General features: G+C 37.8%; 1 protein-coding gene across 1 annotated transcript; it reads right to left on the bottom strand.

Moving 5' to 3' along the window:
* Positions 1 to 8,559: 8,559 nt before the first annotated feature.
* gng13b (guanine nucleotide binding protein (G protein), gamma 13b) lies at positions 8,560 to 20,705 on the bottom strand. Its single transcript, XM_079366715.1, has 3 exons — positions 20,210 to 20,705; positions 13,549 to 13,675; positions 8,560 to 11,700 (listed from the first exon to the last, which is right to left on the bottom strand). The coding sequence occupies exons 2-3, from the start codon at positions 13,644 to 13,646 to the stop codon at positions 11,595 to 11,597; spliced, it is 204 nt and encodes a 67-aa protein (XP_079222841.1). The 5' UTR covers positions 13,647 to 13,675; positions 20,210 to 20,705; the 3' UTR covers positions 8,560 to 11,594.
* Positions 20,706 to 21,883: the final 1,178 nt, after the last annotated feature.

The raw sequence follows: 21,883 nt of genomic DNA, 5'->3' as shown, positions 1-21,883 counted from the left end.
CATTTTAGTTCCACTTTAATTCTGCTGTCACCTGACTAATGTGTAATATGCTGAACAGGATGCGTTTGAAGGTGACATCTAGGCAGGCTCACTGCCTGGTAGTTGCCATGGCGATGATGGATGCACAGTTTCTGCAGTGACAGCTCAGAAACCATGCTGGGTAAACATGGACTCCCCCGAGAGCGGGACAACCAGTAATGACACCACAGAGAAATAAACATGGCTACACACAATTACTAAAGAGCACACACAAATACACACTTGTATAAAAATCTCAGGGGACCGGCTGTAGTTGTTAACAACTTCAGCATCTTTCTTTCAGTCCCTCTCTTTATCTCTCTCTCTCTCTTCCTTTCTCTTTAACTCCTTTTCTCACATCTATCTTTATCTGTCCTCTCTAACCCCTGTCTCTGTACCAGGCCCACAATATTCTCCCTTATTCAGCTAAAACTGGGCCAGAGAGTGCCACACCATCCCAGCTGTGCACACTGTTTCACGTATACACTAATACGTTCAATCACACGGGCACATGCCCGCACAAGAAGAGAGCCAATGCTAATTAGCTCTACAACCAGGTCTCAGGTTGCTGGTGCGTGTGTGTGCGTGTTCGGGTGACAGAGGGGCAGTGTGCTGTTAACTAACTAATGTGTCAGGATTTCTCTTTCTGTCCTCATTTACGGAAATGAAGTTTGCCCCCTGAGTGACCCATATCTCTAGACACAGAAGAGGGGGAGGAGGTAGAGAGAGAGATGAAAAAGTCATTTATGTAGCATAGTTTTTATTTTATAGGTGGGAGTCATTGAAAATAGAAAATGAGCGATTAAGACAGAGTTAGGAGAGGGAGAAAGATAGAGAAGTGTACATGGACAGGAACAGCAGACATGAATGATGACTATTACAGTAGCAGTCAAAGTTGGACTTTTCCTTTTAAGGCAAAAAAGATGAGGCCAGATTCAATTCTCCAAAGCAGAGGTCAGATGGTACATGGCTCAGTGCACAAGTCTTAATGAACCAGATCCTTGATCCTGCCTCCATATACAGCCATGGAAATAATACAGCAGTGTTTCTTTGACAGATTTGTGGAACCAAAGTTGGCATGTTCTAAATCCTGCCCATTTTTTTTAGCACCTATCTTAGTGTCTGCACTCCATTAGACCTAAATTGTTGGCCTGAAGCACTTCTTAAATGTAATACTATTCATGGCAAATGGGCACTGTAGGGTGTTAATCACATACTAGTTTAAGTTAGTTTAAGTCAATCACACATTCTGATGTACTGTAAATACTGCCCAGAGCACAATAGCCATGTTTCTGACACACATTTTGCTCATCGAACTTTTCATAATCTGATCTGAGCTAACTTTTACTGACGTACGTAAATACTGCATTAGTTCAGAATTTACATAAAGATATTACTCTTTAATTTAAGCTGCTACAAGAAGATCAAAGCCACATTAACTATGTAGGTAGCAATAATTACACCACTGAACTATCAACAGACTGCTGTGTTTCTAGCTCCAACATCAAATGACAGGTCTCTAAGCTTTGACTCACAATATGGCAGTTCTGACAAGTTCAGTCCATGGCTAGCGTCCCATAGATCATGTAACATGTACAGGTTTTCACACTATCTAGAAAAATGCTGTAAGCCCTCCACAGACTGCCTGCACATTAGATCTAAATTGAATTTTTACACCATGTTAGCAGGTTGTCTGATTTGACATCTTCATTGGAAAGATGTCATCACAAAGAAAATGAGGCTCTGTAAGTGAGAAGAAAAAAAATGACAAGAAAAATAAAAATCCACAAGGGACTACATCGTTTTTTTTTCTGTTTAAAACAAAGTCTTAAAATGACTTATGGTAGCCATCTGCACCTATCATTACCACACAGTATTGTTTTCTCCAAACTAAATAACATTTATTATTGCACAAGATTCCCTGCTTCCTCGTGGACGTTGCTCTGTTGAACAATGATGATCATACTTGTTGAAAGGTAGAGAAGTAATGCCTTTAGAATTTCTTCAGGGCTCCCCTTTATAGCTACAGCAATTCATTTGCCATAGCAAAATAAAAACAAATTCCAAAAAAGTTGCATATATTGAATGACATTTTCGAACTCATGGTCTGATTTCCTACGTGCACTGCCACTACCAAATATTTCCTGCTATTGTCCTTATATCCCCTTTGTAAAAGTCACACTAAGTTGTGGTGAGTTGCTTGAAACTGCAAGTGGGTGTTAACAATGTTATTTACTTTGAGCAGATTTTCACTGCCTTATACTCTTTACTCAGTTGCCTGTATATGGTGTTCTATTGGTGTGGTTTCATGGCTGTAGTCCTAATACACATTGTGGTGATATTAACATAGAAACAGTCACCATTACTGGAGAGTCCTCCTCCTCATCATCCTCCTGTACACTAGAGCCAGGCTACTCGCCAATCTTAACCAAACTGATGTTTCAAGTTGAAAGACTATGTCCATCACAGACATTCTCCCGCTGTATGGTTCAGCCATACAGTGTCCGTTGTGAACAGTTTGACCATGTGGTTAGGCTGATGATCCTTTAGGGAAAAGGTCACAGATTTGAGCTGTCACAACCGTTGTGTTGTTCAATCCCTCTTGAAATGTGCAATTTAACTTACAAACATACCATATATAGTGCTAGGATTAGGATTCGTTATTGTTTTTCAAAATCGCTCCATTGACATATCTTTTTGATTAGATAGCTCAGACTACACTGCGATTGAATTGTTGCACTGTGGGAACCTGATCACTCAACATATTGCCATCTCGTTTGTTATATCCATGCTTTTCTGAAAGAACACTTTATCAAAGCAGTAACATTTGGCAGCCATCTTTCACCATAAAAGCCCACCTTCCCCCAACGTATAGAATAGTTGCGCGCGCCCCCCCCCCCCCCAAATGACCTGACCTTATATTTGATTCGGCTGGGTTATGTACAGTATATTGAGCGAGCAAGTTGTATGCTGGGTTAATATTGATTTTAGTGTTGAGCTTGGATTAATGTTGGGCTAATGGGAATGGTATTACTGGAGCTTGCAGTATTATATTTAACTTAACGAAAGAACATTTATAGTGAAAGCATCTAAATAAGAGCTAAGCATCTTGCTGAGAGGCTTTTGACTTTCCAGGGTCTTTATTAAGCTGTGAACGTTAAGCTTTCAACTGATTCTTATCTACATGTTTACAAGAACAGCAGTCTGAGATTTTGACATATATTTTTGATCCTACTTAAATAAGTAATGAAACGTTGAGAAGTATTTCACATTTTGGGGAACAAATGTATTTGCTTTGTTTCTAAGAGTAAGTTAGAAAGTCTGCAAACAATCATTTCTTTTCTTCAACTGCTTCCGCAAGCTAGCTTAGTTTAACAAAAAACACGGAGACGTTAACACAGCTAGCCAGGTTTTAAGGTAATAAAATTGTCGCCTGAGCTCACTAATTTACTGTTTTATGTTAATGAAATATAAAGTTATGTGTTCAATCTGTAATATTAAGGTTACATTTTGTTTCTTAAGTCATGGCGGTTTAAAAGGACATCAACACTAACTAGCGTTTAACTGCGGTTTAATTTACTGCACAGTTTTTTTAAGAGCGCTTCTTTTGACTTTCAGCAAACAAGTTATCTCATAAAGTCAAATATTTTGTCAAATACATTTTTGTCCAACAAATTGTGAACACAGCATATACACATCACCACCTTATTATTTGTACTGGTGAAGTAGTCAGCAAACAACTTGCTTGGTCTTCTAAATGATTTGCAAACTTCTTGCTACCTCCTTAAGCTGAACAATTTTGTTTGGCTAATTTGTCATAATAATTATCAAATACCAAAATCAAAGATTAAACCAAACAAATTGCTTTGAAAGAGCTCAAATTCTTCTCTTGGACAAGCAAATAATGCTTTATGCAGCTGGCACTCACTTTAAAAAACATTAGTGTTTCTTGACAGCTCCATCTGGATAAAGCAGAGTGTTGTGTATGAGTGTCTGAGCTGCAGCTCGTGTGGATTAACCCTTGCTTCGATAATGAGTGCTAATGGTAACCTAAAGTCCAGGGAATCCACTGGTCCCATCAGCAGATCAGCTCAATAAGCTGCAGGATGGGTCGGATAGAGACACACTTAATTCCTATCTTTTGAGAAACCTGAGGCAGAAAGACAGGCAAAACATTTGGAGTCGGGGGACTTAGCTGGAAGGAGAAGCAGAATGATTTTAAATGCTAAAAATAGCCTTAAAAAAGGAGAACAGATCTCACTCAGTTCTTGTGGCACACAAGATTGCCTTCAAAGCTGCCTAAAGTCTGTGTAAAAAAAACCAAACAAAAATAAATCAGTGGATGGTTTTTCAAACATCTGACATTATAATGTATGATAGCACAATACAACATCAGATTCTCCAAAGCTGGAAATTTGTTTAGATCAAGATATTCTGTGGATAAAAAAGATCGCACATTACAATTAAATGTGAAATGTGAAAGTGCTTGGTAAGAGTGTTTAAAACTTAAGATCCCTACCCTATTTCTAAGTCTTTCTACAGTCTTGTGTCTGACTCTTGAAGGAGTGCTACTAATCTAGAGCAACAGCTAACAAGCAGCAAACACATGCCAGGTATAACCTCTGGCTGTGTGAGCTATACACAAATACTTGTTATGATTTGGGTTTCAAAATAAAATCAGACAAATTTCAGAAACAAGTTTATGGTCTAATATTGTAACACATCAACTATTGTCTGGGATCAACAAAGTTTTCAAGGCTCTCATTAGTCACAAAGAACATCCAGCCACACATTCTTCCGTGTGTGTGTGTGTGTGTGTGTGTGTGTGTGTGTGTGTGTGTGTGTGTGTGTGTGTGTGTGTGTGTTTGTGTGTGTGTCTGTGTGTGTGTTGTCTTTGTTTTCCAATAGGACTGGAAACTTAGGGGGCGGGAATGGAGTTGGAGTTGAGAGACAATTACCAAAAGAGAGTCGTTATCGTTATCTGCGCTTAAAAGGATATTTTGGTAGATCTCTTGTAGCAAACCAAGGCCATTATGTTGACAAGGCCTCTCAAACCTACAGTTATGTTTGTATGCTATCTCTACAGGTTTAAGGGTGATTTTGTCCGAGACAAACTACTAAACAATTTGTAGTGTTATAGGCAGTTTGAGCCCATAAGTTCCTGTTTAAAGACAGACCAGTGCATTCATGATAGAGTGGGGGAGAGCGGGAAGGTCCCAGAAAGAGTGGATTAAAAGTCTCAGATTAGATGGCATGTGGTGACCTGAGCAGTACAGAGAGCAGTCAGTCTGGTTTGTGTGGTGGGTGTGAGCAAGAGAGAGATTATCACCACCAGCAGAATGTGCATTAGAGATTGGTTCATGTCCCTTTTATATACACTGAGAGTGTGTTTGTGTGTAGTGTTGGGGGTGGATTGCTAATCCTAATCCACTCATCAATGTATGCTGAGGACTGACTAAGTGCATGTTTTGTGTTATCTCCATGCATCTGTATGTGTACAGTGTATGTAGGTCTATGAACACATGTCCAGCTGAACTAGAGAGTATTTAAATAGTTGCATGTGCACGTATGTGTGTTGGTATGCACATTTGCGTGTACTCGTGTGTGCTTGAGAGTGTAATCTGAGAGTGAATGGGGGGGGGGGGGTTAGGGCCATTAACCGATGCATTAGCGTTGACTGCAGACAGACTGAGGAAGCAGTGTGGAGAGTGGTGGTGGTGTGTGTGAGTGAGTGAGTGTGTGTGGTTTTTGCATGTGTGTGTTTGTGTGAGGGTGTGTGCTTGTGTCAAGGAAAGCCGATCGGTTGAGGATTTCAGGGGGAAAGGGACAATGGGGGTTAGGATTTAGCATCAAGGGTGAGGGGGATTGAGTGCATTAGTGAGTGTGTGTGTGTGCGTGTGTGTGTGTGTGTGTGTGTGTGTGTGGATGGGATTGAGGGGAGATGACCCATAAAAAGCAGACAGACACACCCTGAGCAATAGTCAGCTGTCCATTACCTTTATTTGTTTTAAAAGAATATACCCAACAATCACTTTGACACACATTGAACAGACCAGTGTTGAACATGCAATCTGCACATCAATTAAAAAGCAAAACCCTTCGACCCCAAAAGATAAGTGGATCATTTACAGCTACAGTTTGTAATGTCATCTAAGCTCTGATTTAAATATTGTGCTTTTGTTGCATGTCTGCAGTACCATTGTGTTGATGTGTGAAAACATTAACAATCTATAATGAACACCATACACACTTTATATTGATGATGCTGATCACCCTGATAAAGATCAAGAGTGTGATATTTATGACGACGATGAAGGTATGTAGGATGGTTAGGATGTTGATTTGATCTCTGTTGTTATTGATCATGCCTTAGTGTGTTCTTGATAACTCCTTTTGTTCCTGTCTTGTCTTCTTTGTTTTTTTATTATCGTTTTATCACATTGCACATGTTCTTTAAATTGTAACCAATCGCATATCCTTACGTGAGTATGTGCACTTCCTCGTCTTAAACAAATTAGGGTGTATAACATATCCTATTTCACCTAATTTCTTGAAAATTCTTACTGTAGATTCATAATTTTCAGATGAAGACTCAGTGTAGTCGAAACGCATAGACACATCCCTATACCACATCAGAGTACCTCAGAGCTTCAGTTTAGACTTCTTTTCCACACTTCAAACATTGTTTGTCATCAGGACAGTTAACATTGACTTTTTTTTATTAGCTTTTATTATTATTATTATTGTTATTAATTTCTTCATTAGTTTTTTTTCCAGTTACCTCTTTGACACAATACAAAAAGTAAGAGATTTTTTTTCATGAAAGCCTATCTAGCATCAAACATGAGTCTGTTTCAGTCCTTGAAGTGTTTAATAGATTATGGTGCGGTGAACAGCAGTTAAGCACATTTGTATGGTTTTATACAGTAGTTCATGTTGCTTTATAGGCTTTCCTTCGAGCACACTTTGGTTTTGTGATTTGAAAAGAAATCAGTCAGAGAGGGAAGGAAAAGAAGGTGGTCAGTGATTGAGAGAGGCAGAGATATTTAGAGACCAAGAGGCACTGACAGAGTGAAGTGAGAGCCCTCCATGTCTACTGTTTTCTATTATTCATGAGTTACAAGAAGCAGTGGAGGGGAAGGAGGAGAGGAGATTGCAGCTTTTCGTCAGCCCCTCAAGTGTGGCCGTCCATTGGACCATCTGTCTCCTCTGTTTCTACCTTCTATCTTCCAGTCTATTTTATTATCTCTCTTGGCTTTTCGCTGTCAGCATTTTGATCTGCCTTCTCTTACAGATTCAAAATAATATGTTTTTTTATAGCCTCCATAGCCCAAAAAATAGATGTCCTTGGTAGCCAGCAACACTGTTTTCAAGTATACCATCTGTAAACCTTTTGGTCAAAGATAAGTACATGCAGTTTTTCTGGCTCAGAATTTTATAATACAGCAGCAAATACTGTATAAGGGTCAAAAGAAGGGGCCCAATGCTAAGAACCTGAAGGCTTGTGCTGTTTTTGGACAGTCATGATAACTAGCACACAAGACAGCTAGCTATACAGTAGCATTTCCAAGACTATAGGGGCCAATATGATAAGTTTCATTTCTTCTGCTTTCCAAAAACAAAAAGCATTCAGCTGTTTAGCTAAATATATCTCAGAAGCATATATTTAGTGACATTTTAGACCTCATTTCTCAAGTTGACTTGAGACTGTCACTGTAAAAAAATGTTCAAAAGATCTTCTGTAGAAGTTTTCAGGATCTGCTTCAACTCAACTTTACAACTTTAACTTTATTCGTCTCCTGAGGGCAATTTGTTCTGCGGAAAGTAAGTACAAGGACAGCAGACAGTACGAGGACAGCAATCAAGACAGTAAAGAAGACAAAGGATAAAAGTACATAGCCAACATGGCAAAAATGCAAGAGGCATTGAATACAGTACTGTCCAAAGAACAACCAGCCAAGCTCATTGACTGAGGCCAGCAGCTTACATTAAAATAAAAGTAAATCCACTCAAAATTCAAGAAGAACACTGTTCCTCTGTTAAATGTACAATCAATGGAAGAATCAACAAAAGTTGATTTTTTTTTAACAGCTCACAGTTAGCTATTAATGTTGTTTGTCTCATAGGGAAAACTCAACCAGCCATCTTTTCACCATCTTTTTTTTTCCAAAGGTAGAGTAGCTGTATTTTGTGAAACCTTTGTGCCTGTACCTTTCTCATGTTTGTTTTTCTTTTGATACTTTAATTACAATTTTGTTTTAGCAAATTTATCAGAGTTATCAAAAAAATATTTATTTAGTAATTTAAGTTACCACAAATCTACGCCACTTATGTTATTTACAATGATCAGAAGTTGGTTTTGTACTTATCCAAACACAATAAAGGTCATAGGTGACATACTGTATATGCCAAATAATTTCTGCATGTCAACTGCACAACCTTCTTTTGTGCTCATGTTATTTTTGACCTTATTTGTGTTACGTCACTAATCATTTCATGTACATACATATCACATGAAAAAAAAACAAGAAAGACATCCAGCTGTCTAAAAATCTTCTACTTTATTCAGTCAGTTAAATGTTTGTGTAAAACATTCAATACAAAATGATGTTTAATTTATTGCTCATTGTCATCTTTACACTAAGACTTGATCAGATGCATAATATTTTTTTCCAAATCACTCTCACAAGTAATATGTCGCTAGATATTTAGACAAGGTTTGAAGCTGTCATTATAATAGTAATGGCATACATACATTCAAACATACACACGTTCAGATTATATAAAAACAAAACAAACAAGTGAGTAAAGTTGCTGAACAGAAAACCGACAAGGGACAGGCGGACTCAGGAATCCTCTCATGTACAGTTGGCCCTCACATACAGTAGGACCTCGTGAGACTACAGCGGACAGCATGCATACTTATTTTCATGAGTTTTGTAAGAGCTTAAAAAAAGTTGAAACCTTTGAATCATAAAATTGCATTGGAGGAAGAAAAAACTGGAAGCCTAATGCTAAAGAATCTATATACCTGAGACAAAAAAAAACAGTTCTTTGTACTATTGAAGCCATTTTAAATGTCCCCATACATGCATTTATGTTAAAAATTACAACACTGTATTTTTTTAAAACAAGCTTCTGCATCATTCAATCATGTCGATAGTACCTAAACTTTTAATTTAAAATAAAACATAATGTCAAAAATCAAGGACATTATGCCTCACGATGCTTCTCAATGAACCATGGGACATCTAAAGTGACTGTATTTGGAGTTGTCATCTTGCATATATGCTTGACATCCTAAGTTTATTGGCCACACAGCAAGTACAATTTTATAACTGCATTTTTGTTTTAATTAAATCTGAACTACGTCAGTGTGACTGGATGGTGTCTTTGCTCATCATACATACTTCACAAGGAATAACGAATGCAGCGCTAAGATGGGTGCAATCAGGTTTTTAAAAAAAACACCAATGTCTATAATTGAGTTTACAGAATTAGAATAATTAAACACTTACGGTTACACGTTAAGTTCAGAACTTAAATAATTCAAGCACTGATTAGTCGTCAGGGAAATGAGTCATTTTGAAAATATATATAATGAGACTCATTACAGTACTGAGATGATGTGAGGTTCCCCTGTCCCAAGTCATCTAGAGAATCCCACATCCTTGCCAGTCCCCCCTCATACACATTCCTACTAAGCTGTGTGTGTGTGTGTGTGTGTGTGTGTGTGTGTGCGTGCGTGTGTGTGCTCGGCCTCAGACCTGCCTGCGTGTGTGACACAGATACTTATGTGTGCATGTACGTGCTGTATATGCCTCATGATCTGCTTGGGAGATGTCCACATTGTCCACAATGTCCACATTTCTGCACTTAAATGAAAAATTGCACACAAAAACACACAGTTGCATGCATGCACACACAAACCAGTTCTGAGGTTAGCATAGTCATGCCATATATTTACATTCTCTGTTTAAGGAAACTGTGTACAAGGCAGTCGTAGATGATGATCTGGCAAGATGTAATCGATTTTTGGTCATTTTCTGTTTTTCCTTTTAAGGTGGGATATGAGAAAGAAGAATGCAGACATACTAAATAAAGCTAAGGTGAAAGTCATCAATAAATAAATAAATAAATAAACTTAAGTATTGTTCAATAAGTTAATAAGTTAAAGGGGTCTGTCTGTACATGTATGGAGAGCTGCGGTGGAGAGCAATAGTGTGCTTGTGTGGGTTGTTTGCATGTTGAGCGGATGGGTTTGTGGCTTTGTGTGTAGTCCTCAGGGGCTGTAGCTAAGGAGGAGAGGGAGCAGTATAGTCATCCCCCCTAGAGACGCATAGCTTCATTCTGCACTGACAACACACAAACAGAGCTGCTATGATACTTTGAGACCAAAAGACACTGAAGCAAAACAACACTGGTTGCGAGTCTCATATTCAAAATGTGATAATGCCACATGTGTGAAATGAAAACTATGTATAAAGAACGGTCAAAATGAGCAACGGGATTGCTGAGAACTAAAAAGTCTAATTTTGCTCTTGTAAAGAATTATTGTTTTTCCTTCTACATCATGCATGTACTTTCAGTCTCTATGCAAGCAGATATTTAACATGAACGTTAAAGTCAAGAACAGCTAAAAACACCTACGTCTTCCAATATTGTACAACACTCGGTTATACCAGCTAGTTACACTAGTGTCAACTTAGTTACACTCGAGATAACTCGCAAACCTATTTCTATTTAGCAAATCCTCTGCATTTGCCTTTTCATCTGAAGAAAACGTTGCTGTGTAACATAAGCATGACATCTTGAATAACTCTCTGCAGTAAGCTAACAACAAACGTTTTCAATATTCTTATTTGCATCATAACAGCCTGTTAAAATTTGCGATTGGATAATCCATACTATTACGATTTGCCTGTGGGATGTTTACTTCAGTTAAATTTCATACGTAAAAAAGGTGATATTATGAATGGGGCAGGGCCGTACACATATAGTTAGATTAAATTTAAAAGTGGAATTATGCATGTAGCTTTATAGAATTCCCTGCTGCAGCTCTACAGTGAGTCTGCTGCCTGGAAAAATGTGACTCTACAGTTCATGACAACTTTTAAGAGGGTGGGGAAAAACGTTTATGCTAACAGTGAAGAGGCGATATTGATAAAGAGAAAAGTAAGCTTGTGACTAGCAGCTGCATAAATAAGTAATCATATATCCATATAGAGAAAGGTAATAAGAGTATTGATCATCGTCATCACATATCATAGTCATGATGCATCACCGTGGCAGGTATACACTTGCAGTGAACGTGTGGCAGTCAGGGAAAATCCCAAAGTTTTGCATGAAATTGTGTGATGCGTGTTTCTTTGTCAGTGTGTGTTTCTTTGCCATTGTTGGGGTGTGTGTTCAGGAAGTTTTGGGTATTCATTTGTTGTACATTCAGTGTGAGAGGTTAGGATGCACGTTCTGGCCATGGGCCATCAGGGTGGGGTTCAGGGTCGATCTGTAGGCCTGGTTGTGTGTTGGTCATGGTGGTTGAAGATGAAGGGTCATGGCGGGGTCTGTTGTTTCTTCTAGAGAAGGATGCACTTTCCTTTCTCCACCCATGGGTTGTTCTTCATCAGCTCTGGGTTCAGGAAGGGATCCTCTGGGACACCATCTTCTATCCACTTTACCAAGCTTTGTGGAGAGACACAGAGGGACAGAGACATATTTCAAATTCCAGAGGAAGTGTATTGCCCACAATCCATCCTCTATCCAATTTCCATAAAAGGCAAGAAAGAGAATCTGAGCAACCATTAGCCATAAATCAAAAACAGACATTAACTCCAGCTACTGTAGCTCTGTTCTAATTATTGCTTCTTTCACATGGATGAAGGCATACAACTACATAAGCGGAAGTGCTGTTGTACTGAATAACAGCACTACAGCCCTGTGCCTATATGACTGAATTAAAGCAATGCAGTTATTCAGCGTAACTGTATTTTGTAAATTTTACTTTTGAGAGTGTAAATTTCAAATGAAACCACTTGACATTCAGTTTGTTTTCCTTGAAGTTTAACACTTTTTTTTTCAAGCTTCTTCTTTTTATTCAATATCTATTTTATTTTAATGAACGTTTTTAAACACAGACCCAAAATACTTTAACGCTCAAAGTGAAAAACATCATTAGTCAAAAGACCATCCTCTCAAACAGTGCTGATGAAGCCTCACATGAAGTGATTCTTCTAAGTTTCCCTGATTGACTCTTCATGGATGTCTGTTTCTCATGTTTTATCATTGAGGAAAGACTAAACTTACAGAATCAAAGGACTCCATACTGATTGTAAATGCTTTTTCTTTTCAGGTTATTGTTAATGGTGTATATTTGAATACATTGCTAAATACATGAGTTGCCAGATGCTGACTGAACAATTAATCATGATTTAAATTGTCCGCTGCTTTTTGTCACAATGGTGTTTGTGGGTCTTAAAAGATCACAAAGTATGCAGTTACACACAATCATATTCTGGTGTATACGTTATTGCACGCCGATGTACTGATGGTACAATCCTTCAAGCAGACGGCTCAGGTCCTGTTGCTCCCTTCCCACATGTCATTCCCCCCTCTCTATGTCCTCCATTTCTGACTCTATACTATTTGAGAGATAGGATTATCTCTGAAATAGGAATATCTCTCAAATAAAGGCACAAAAAACCCCAAAAATGAATCTTAAAAAAACTAAAAACCGTACACTTTAGAAATAATCTATTTTTCTTAAAGATAGTCAGTAGCTTTTTCCTCAAAATTTAAATATAGATTTATGCAAAAGTAATTTTAGGTGCAGACAAAGTGGCCAAAAAGAGAAAATATAATCATAGAGAGGTGAATAGACATAAAGAAATAATCGCTGTTCCAAAACAATGGTGAACCTTGGGTTGACTTTCACCAGGTTAGCCTGCTTTTTGTTGGACACACTTGTGCTAAAAACTGGTGTTTAGCTTGCGCTAGCTTGCTAAACTATTGTCTTTCCCATTACAACACATGTTCTCAGTTAGCTCGTCAGTGTAGACAAGCAGTAAACATACATTTGTAGATTATTTGTGAAAGTAAAAGAACCACAATTATGATACTTATTCAGTAAGCCCTTTAATGCTAATTTTTGTGTTGGTACCAATTAAATGAACTTAAACGTTGTCTACCTGTGAGTAATTGCATCCTCACAGGACCATCAGCTGCTTGTACTAGCTTGTGAAATGTACTTTTATTACACACTCTTTTATCAATAATATAAAATGTAAATTAAATCTACTGCGATCAAACAAGGGATCTAATTAATACAGTCATAAATGGACTTTAAAATGCACTGATGCACTGAAAAGCAATGAAATAGCAAATTGTTTAACTGTTTAAGAATATGGCAGCATTATTTTCAATGTTTCAAATGTATTAAAGCTATTTGATTTTTGTCCTCAAAGCAACTTTTCACAGTTTTTCAGGGGGGCTGAACTTGGATATTTTTAGAGCTATTGTGCACTAAATACTCACTCAGTCACTGTTTTGGAGGACTTTTCTCGTTTGAAAGCCAGTTGGTACTTGAGGCTCTCCACCTCCTTCTTCATCTGGGGCAAGTCCATCTCATCCATGACTGCAGCTTGATGTAGGGCTTTTCTTCCTGCACAAAGCAAGCGAGTCAGGGTTATTTTTGAACAGCACAGAATAGTGGGTAGCGGACTCGATATTGTACAACTGTGCCCTGCAGCAGCTTAGTGATTCAACCTACAGGAAGAGTGAAAAGAGGCTGTTAAATTCGCAGAGTACAAACGAGTGCTGCCAAAACTGGCAGACCCACTCAACACCTCAGGATAAATTCAGTTGTCTCCTTTTGTGTCATTGGGCTACATATTTGCACTTCTGCTTGTATGAATATACTCAGTTTAATTACTTTTGCAACCTTTCACCTCCTGTGGTTTGATCATTTAAAATCCAGACTCATGGCTGCAGGCTAGAATACAAATACCTGAGGGGAGGGAATGAGAGAAAATATTTTGTGTCTGAACCTCACAAGACAACGAGGACAGTATGTGCTTCTGTGGACAAACGGAAAGGCTGCAACGTGTGTATATCACATTTTGATCAGTAATGTTTCATGTAACAATAAGAGCTTTAGTTTAGAGTTTTGTGCCTCTAAATTGGCCCAGCCTTTGCAGGCAACATGTGAAGTAGACTCTTGTAAGTTTCATTTTGAACTGACATGAGTGTTTTTTGTCAGTTTCCGTCAAAGTCAGCATTACAACTAAGTAACCCAGTTCCTAACCCTGTGCTTGTCATGGACAGGTAGGTGATATCAGTCTTCTAATCTCACCAGCAAAAATTAAAGCATTTGTGCATTTTGCTGAAATATTAAAACAGCATTTATGTACAATAAAGAACCTCCAGTACACATAGTGGTCAACATGATTAGAATGCTGTACTTTTGTGCAATGAAGGATCAGGAAAATAACATTATTAAATATTTACAAAATAATTTTAACTCAGGATGATGCAGTCAAAAAAGTAAAAATTGGGAGTTGTCAACTATCTCGTTATCTTCCATCCCTTCTGCTGTATCCTTTTCTCTGTCTCTCTGGCTCCTTCCCTCTTACTCTCACTCCCCACCCACATAGGTTCACTATGCCCTCTCAACAATACACTTTCCCTTGTGTGTTTATATACTTCTGAGTGTGTATGTGTGCTTGTGTGAGTCATTGGAGGATTCGGGTGAGCAGAGTGCTTGTCTGGTCTGCACTTAGGATTGATCTCACCGAGGTGCTTCAAACAGAAACAATGGTATTTTTAAAGCACATTAACTAATATTGTACTTGATATTATGCAATTGTCCTTCGTGGCAGTTTAGTGAGTGTGGGAGCATTGTGAGACATGAAAAAAGCAGCACAGAACTCCTCACCTATTTCCTATCACGGTCTGTATTCTAATGATGCTCATAAAGTAGACGATAACATTACAACAGACAATTATTTCATTCTTAGTTAATGGGCTGATTTTTCACTTTAGTTTTTATCTGAAATCAATGTTTACAGAATGCAGTTGGGAAAATATACTTCTGCTTGTAAAAAATAATATAAATATGTAAAATATAAAAATTGTCCTTTGATGTAACATTAAAAAAATAACGTTTGTATCAGTATGCATTGCTTAAGTTACAAAAGAGGATTAATGCCACTCACATAAAAGCTTTAAAACCTCTAAAAAAATGCTAAAAGTTTCCCCAACACTATATAGATCTGATAAACCTTCTAAGTTTTTAAGTTTCTTCGTATTTTAGGATTAAAATTATAAGATCGCAAACGTTAAGGCAACCTTAAGACTTAACTACCTGTTATTTTCCTGCTTGTACCAAGGATTATAGCTCATCAATCCCATCTTGGATCAGATAAGAGCCACGGGTACATGTAAATGGCTGTCTGATTTCGACTAGATAACAGTGTTTTTATCTAAATGCTGTGATCCCAAAGTACAACAATTACTGCTTTTTAAAAGCAATTCAAGAGAAGCCAAAAGAAAGAAGTTGTTACAGTAGGCAGAATAAGCGAGACATAGAATGGCAGACTGTAAGACTGTGACATATTTTTAGTTGTGTTAGGGTTTGTACATAATGTGGGTTCCTTTGTAGGTTTAAAGAAAACACAAGTGTGTCTTACCAATATTAGACAGACAGAGAGAGGGAAAGTGATGACCAGATCAGGTCACAGCAGCATCCCCCTGAGACAACGGGGAGTCAGTGTTTCCTCTTTCTAAGGCTATCAGTCATCTCTTCCTCCCTGTTTTTCCTCCATCCACTTTGTCCTAATTCCATCTTTCTCTCTTTTAAGTAAGCCCTTTTCAGAGCCTTTATATCCTTTAAGTATCAAATTCTTTTCTTGCTTGTTTAAAATAAATGTTCCTTTACAAATCAATCTAGTTCTTCGTCCTTTTTAATCTTTCTATACCTCAGTCTATCTCACACTATATTTCTAAAGAAGTGTGGGGGTAAACCGACATTATGAAGTAAAAGGTACATCGTGTACAGCTACAAATCGATACGTAGCCTACACGTCAAAAAGGCTGCAAAAACAGTCTGAATCACTTATATTGATTTCATTTTAGATAACAGTAGCTTTTAGCTTCATTTATTTATTCCTATAAAGGGTTAAACCAAGTCTTACAACTATAATGTCAAAACTCATGATACTATTATCTTACATAGCCAGCTATGGTTTAGAAACTTTGCAAGCATTATAAATGAGAAACTTAAAGACTCTCCATTAAAAAAGTGTGTTTTTAAGCTACTTTTTAAGCTAGTATTAGCTGTTTCAGATACAGCTAAAGGGGGTGACTATAATAGCACAAGTTTAGTTAACAAATTCAATATAAAATGGTAAGTAACTTTAGCTTTAGCCTCTGTCGTGTTTTATGAATGATGATGTGATTAAGACCTATGTATAGGCACTTTTTATTATTTAACAAAAAACATTTTTAATGTCAAAATCAGTTTAAGACTGCACTTTTAACCAACTTCTGAAGGTAACATTGATCTGCATTTAAAGTAAAAAAAACTTGTCACAGTTTTTATTTCATTATAAATTTTCAGAGGATATTTTCATTTAAAATGACTGACTGATAACTGATAACTGAATCTGTTCTCTTAAACCAGTGATATCATGATGCCTGCAAAGTAGGCTAAACAGCAGTGTTAAAACCACTCATGAAGCTAACAGTCAGCTAAGCTAGGAATAGTGTTATTTTAGTTGACAAACTCTAAAAAAGGTTAAATATTATGTAACTGCTGTTTATAAGCCAAAGTCCATTTGCCTGAATTTAAAAACAAGTGCATATGTAAGACCTACGTATGTCATGAATCAGGCACCTACTGTATATGTTTCAAAAAATAAAATGCATTTTGAGAGTTGGCCTTTATCTGCCACTTCTCTGTATTTTGCATTGACAGCTAATGTGTGACGTCACTGCAATCTGGCGGGCTTCTGCTTCACTGACTTTTAGTCAATACTTCATTTACTGATCTTTCTGAGAAGTGAAGCATTTCCACAAATGATATTTATAGGATCTGTGCTTAACTTAACTGTGATAAAAATAGTAATCTATAAATATTAAGCGAAATCAAAATGAGGTTTTAAATAATGCCTCTCCTTTCACTCATCCATCCACCTGACTCTTTTCATTATTTTCTGCCCATTCTCTCTTATTTCTTTTCTCTCTCCATCATTTCCATTGTCGTGTCTCCCTCTCCTTCTCAAATTACTCTAGCTAGCATTTGCTTACTAGCCACCAATGTTTAAATGTTTGTTGTCTTCGGCAACTCAGACACCAGTTAATGAAATAAGTCGACTTTACGCCTTACTAAAAAAAAAGGGTGTTAACATTTTGTGAATAAAAACTTCCATGATGGAAAGCGATGTCCTGCTCTGTGATGTTTAAATCTAAACTATTACTTGCAGCAGGTTTCCGATCTGCGGCATTCTCACCTTCTTCATTTCATTACTGTCTAGCTGTTTTCCATCTGTCTCCTGCTGTCTTCCACAGATGCCTCTTCACTAAGTGCTCCCTTTCCCTTTTCACAAATTATGATTAGTAAATCAAAGAGTCCACAAGTAATAATCCTCCATCATTCTTTTTTGCCTGAGGATTTACTCATGACAAATTTAAGTTATGAAGTTACTGAAAAATCCCCAAAATAATTATGGACAGTGAAGTGCAGTAAAGCACCAACGTACACTAAGTTAATTTATTATGGCATCCTAATAATGCTTAAAAATCAATCTTGTGAACCTTTGCCATCAGGTGAAACTCCCAAATGGTAGCTAAATGTTCTTTATCTGTTGTACCAAATCATATTGCCCTTTACCATGTGTAAATGCTCTACATAAAATATGACTTAGAACAAAAAATGAGTAAACATACAGCCAGGCACAGTCCTATTGGATGTGATTTTGCTTTTGGTTCGTATTTATATGGCAACGATTTTGTCATGTATTGACGTGTAAGGTCACTGTAACAATATATTCTCAACATAGCACCAACTTCAAGGAAGTGTCAAGAGAATAAATGTGGATTAACGGTTGAAGCAGCACTGTGTGGGTTTGGCAATGATGGGTGTGGATGCAGTGGTTATTGCAGCACATTTGCGGTATTAAATCTAAACTGGGACACTTTGCCATGAAGGGATTGCTTTAAGATTATGCTCAGGTATCAGACGAAAGATGGAGAACAAGTTAATTACATTTGCTTTATTAAAAAGAGACTCTTTAAGATCTCCTAATCAAACCTTTTTCTCTATTTAAAGCCAATGTAGGCCACATTTAGCAGCTCCAGCATTTTGTCAAAGGTAATTATTGACCTACCAAGTCTTTGAAATTTATTGTGCTGTCATAGTAAGGCTTGGCATACAAAAGGCAGCAGTGTACTGTATTGTATTGTATGTGTGTTCTGATTTTCAAAGATATACTTTGGTGGGGACTGTGGGGGTTGTTTTAGGGGAGGGTATGTAGGTCGTTTGGTGATTTGGGTCAAAAGCATCCAGAGATTAACCTCTACCCCCTGTCTCCTCCACTGTCTTCCCATCCTTACACTGTTATGTATACGGTATGTGCTTGTGGAGCAGGTGGCAGTTTGAGGGGAGCTGCTACCAGTGGTTAATATGCTGAATGGCTCTGTCTGGCTTCTATAATGATGTTGATGAAAGCAGCTTGAAGGAGAAAACTGAAGGTGAAAGGGTGAAAAAAAAGACAATGTGACAAATAATTAGAGAAAGGAGGAAAAAGAGGCAGATGAAGGAAACACAGTGAGACTCTTCTTGCCTCTGTAGCTACTGCATTGTAAATAGAGACTAAAAATAGAAAGGAACAGGCAGAGCTGCTCTGACCAACTGAATGAGGAGGCTTAGACAGAAAGAAGAGGCTCCTTGCTATAATGTTAAGAAGATGATTCTTCTCAGGATAATAAATACCAGACGTTAACAGTCAATGTTTGAGCTTTTACAACAAGCTGATCTGTCCTGCACTTCAATGACCTCAGAAGGGACTGGGACCAGTACAGCTTATATCATACCAGCACAGCCCTGGCAACATGGGGAGATGTGCATTCGATCAGATTTCATCAATACACGCCTGAACTGGATTGGATGTTTTCCATGTATCAGGACACAAAAAGGTCAGATGTTGTATTTCTATGTCACAGTTCTCTTATTGTAAGGCTCCTAATCCGAGTTCTCTGATCAGGGTGTGTTCTCTTATATGTCTGTGCCAAGCATTAGGAACAGGAGTGCCACCTGAGAGGATAGCAAAGGTGGGTGTCTCATTAGAACAGAACCTCTGTATTTTAGCTGCAAAGTGTCAAACTGATTTCAAAGTGACACAAAACATTATTAACAGAACAACTAAAGGGCCCTCAAAAAAGCCACGCAAAATAACAAAAACACACCAAAAGACTTACTAAAGAAAAAGACAATAACTAAAAGGCCATACATATATGAACATTTAAAAAGTAAGACAACAACCATAATTGAATCATAACAGCAAGATCCAAAACTGACTTGCAGAGTAACACATAACATCACTCAAAAGGATTGCAGATGAAGCAGTGAGTTTCTGTTATGCACATCTTCCCCTGTCTTGATCTGCAAAAGGGTTTTGTAATACACATTGAATCTGACTGATTTCCACATTAGTTCCACATCAGAACACTAAAAGTTCTGTTTTTGGCATTAAGTAATTAAACTCATCCCTGCCCAGAGCCATCCTTGTGAAAAGAGTTAGAGAGGGGGAATGAGAGAAAGAAGGATTCAGATCGGGAGATGTAAGTTTTTATGAAATAGGAGACATAAAAGACTCTGTGTGTGTGTGTGTGTGTGTGTGTGTGTGTGTGTGTGTGTGTGTGTGTGTGTGTGGGAGGAATGGGTGATAGTGCAAAGTGTGAAATCCTCTCACTATTGTTGTTAAATACTATTTGAAATCCAAATAATTATTTTTGAGTTATATTTCGAAATCCATTCTTCAAACCAGTACAGTGAGATGCCCATCTAGAATATTTTGTGCATAATCAATTTTTGCTGCAGTAAGGCCTGTAATTAGGATATAACTGGAGAGTCCAAGGTGTTATCATAGCATGCACTTTAAGTATTCTGTATATCTTGACTAACATGAGCATCTCTTACCTCACTGATGCCGGTAGAGGCTGTTGCTCTTTCCAAGTCTGACCGGTGCAGTTAAACCAGAGCGGAGGACCAGGAGAAAGCCGGGCCGAATCAGAGATTGCGGTTTTTATTTCCCAGCAATTGGATGAATAAAAGGAAGCTTAATGTCCGTTGACTTTGTTTATGTCTGGGAGACGTGCGCACTCTCAGTATCAAGGATAAAATCCGCAGTATCTGGAGTAAAAACAGACGATGACGACCAGTCTGAGTCTGTAGGAGTCTCTTAGTAACCGTTAGACTGTTCGCTAGACCGATTCGTTATTGCTGAAGCTGCTCGAGAAACAGCGGTGATAGGCTGTAGGACGTAGACAAGTTAACGAGCTGGACCAGCGCGCACTCCGCTGTTCACTGGCCGCTCCTCTGTTGGGATCCTCCTATATGTGTGCGCGCGCTCTCATATGTTTGTGTGAGTCAGAGAAAATAGAGAGAGAGAGTTCCCCGAGGATGTTAGAGAGTTGCCCAAACGAGGGGAGGGAGGGATTAAGTGTGTGGGTGTGTGTCTGTGTTCGCAGAGCAAAGCAGGTAACCTAACGATAAAGGCAAAGAGGACTGCAAATTGAGTTCTCCATCACGCGCTTCATTATTTGCGCGTGTATGTTGACCCTTTAGTTGATCCTCTAGTGCCAGACTCTGGATTTCTGCCCTAATAAGGTTACTTAAAGCTCCATTGGCAAAGGCAGATGTAGGTTCTGACTAAGAAGGGTGAAACAGATTTGAAATGATTGAATGTCACAGATGGAAAATATCAAAGTGTCAATCAATCATTGGCCTATTTATATAGCGCCAACAATGAATAGAATAGAATAACTCTTTGATGTCCATCAGAGGTGCCTTAATTTGATTTAGGCTCTCCAGATACATTAAACATTATGAAAACATTCAGGCAGTCAAAACATGGTAAACAACAATATGTTAAAAACAGTTCATATCAGGGTTCAGATCTCATCATTCACGTTGTAAGATTAAGGATGTTTACTCTGGATAATTGCCTTTGATCAACAGACTGACAAACTGTGATTTAAAGTGCAAAAATATGCATAGAAAAATATGTTAATATTTTAAGTAATTATTTAGTGAGGGACACACAGTAAGAGACTATACTGTTGTGTCCATTTTAGTTTTATCTTTCTTTCTATCCAATTCCTTCGTCTCAACTGCTTTTAAGTTAAAAAAAAAGAAAAGAAAGAAAAGGAATCATTATTTTAGTTTATCAGTAGTGGGTTGATAGAATTTCATGTGATGTTTTACAGTCCCAATCTGCGTGATGAATAATTGTATTTTCCATCGAAATCTTAATGCAAACACATGATCAATTCATCAGTCTAGCAGCATACAGCATTCATTATCATGATTCATTATCATTTGTTCAGGGGTTCAGGTGTCCTATTGAGAGGGAAAATGCTCCATTTAACAACAGCTTGCGAGACACAATGGATGATTGATGTAGTTTATTGGATTTAACATATTAATAAAAAACTGTTGAAATTATAATTTGGCCATACATCAGAAAAGACTTGACAATAGCGTTTGCACGCTGAAAGAAGTTCAAATGAGGGTATAAACACATCATATTATAACAAATGAGTCAAGACAATGCTGAACAGATGCAAACGATAAATTGAACACTGACTTGAG

Source organism: Symphodus melops, assembly GCF_947650265.1.
Source record: "Symphodus melops genome assembly, chromosome: 17".
Classification (NCBI taxonomy): Eukaryota; Metazoa; Chordata; class Actinopteri; order Labriformes; family Labridae; genus Symphodus; species Symphodus melops.
Note: the sequence above shows the minus strand (reverse complement) of the source record. Positions and strands in the feature narration are given on the sequence as shown.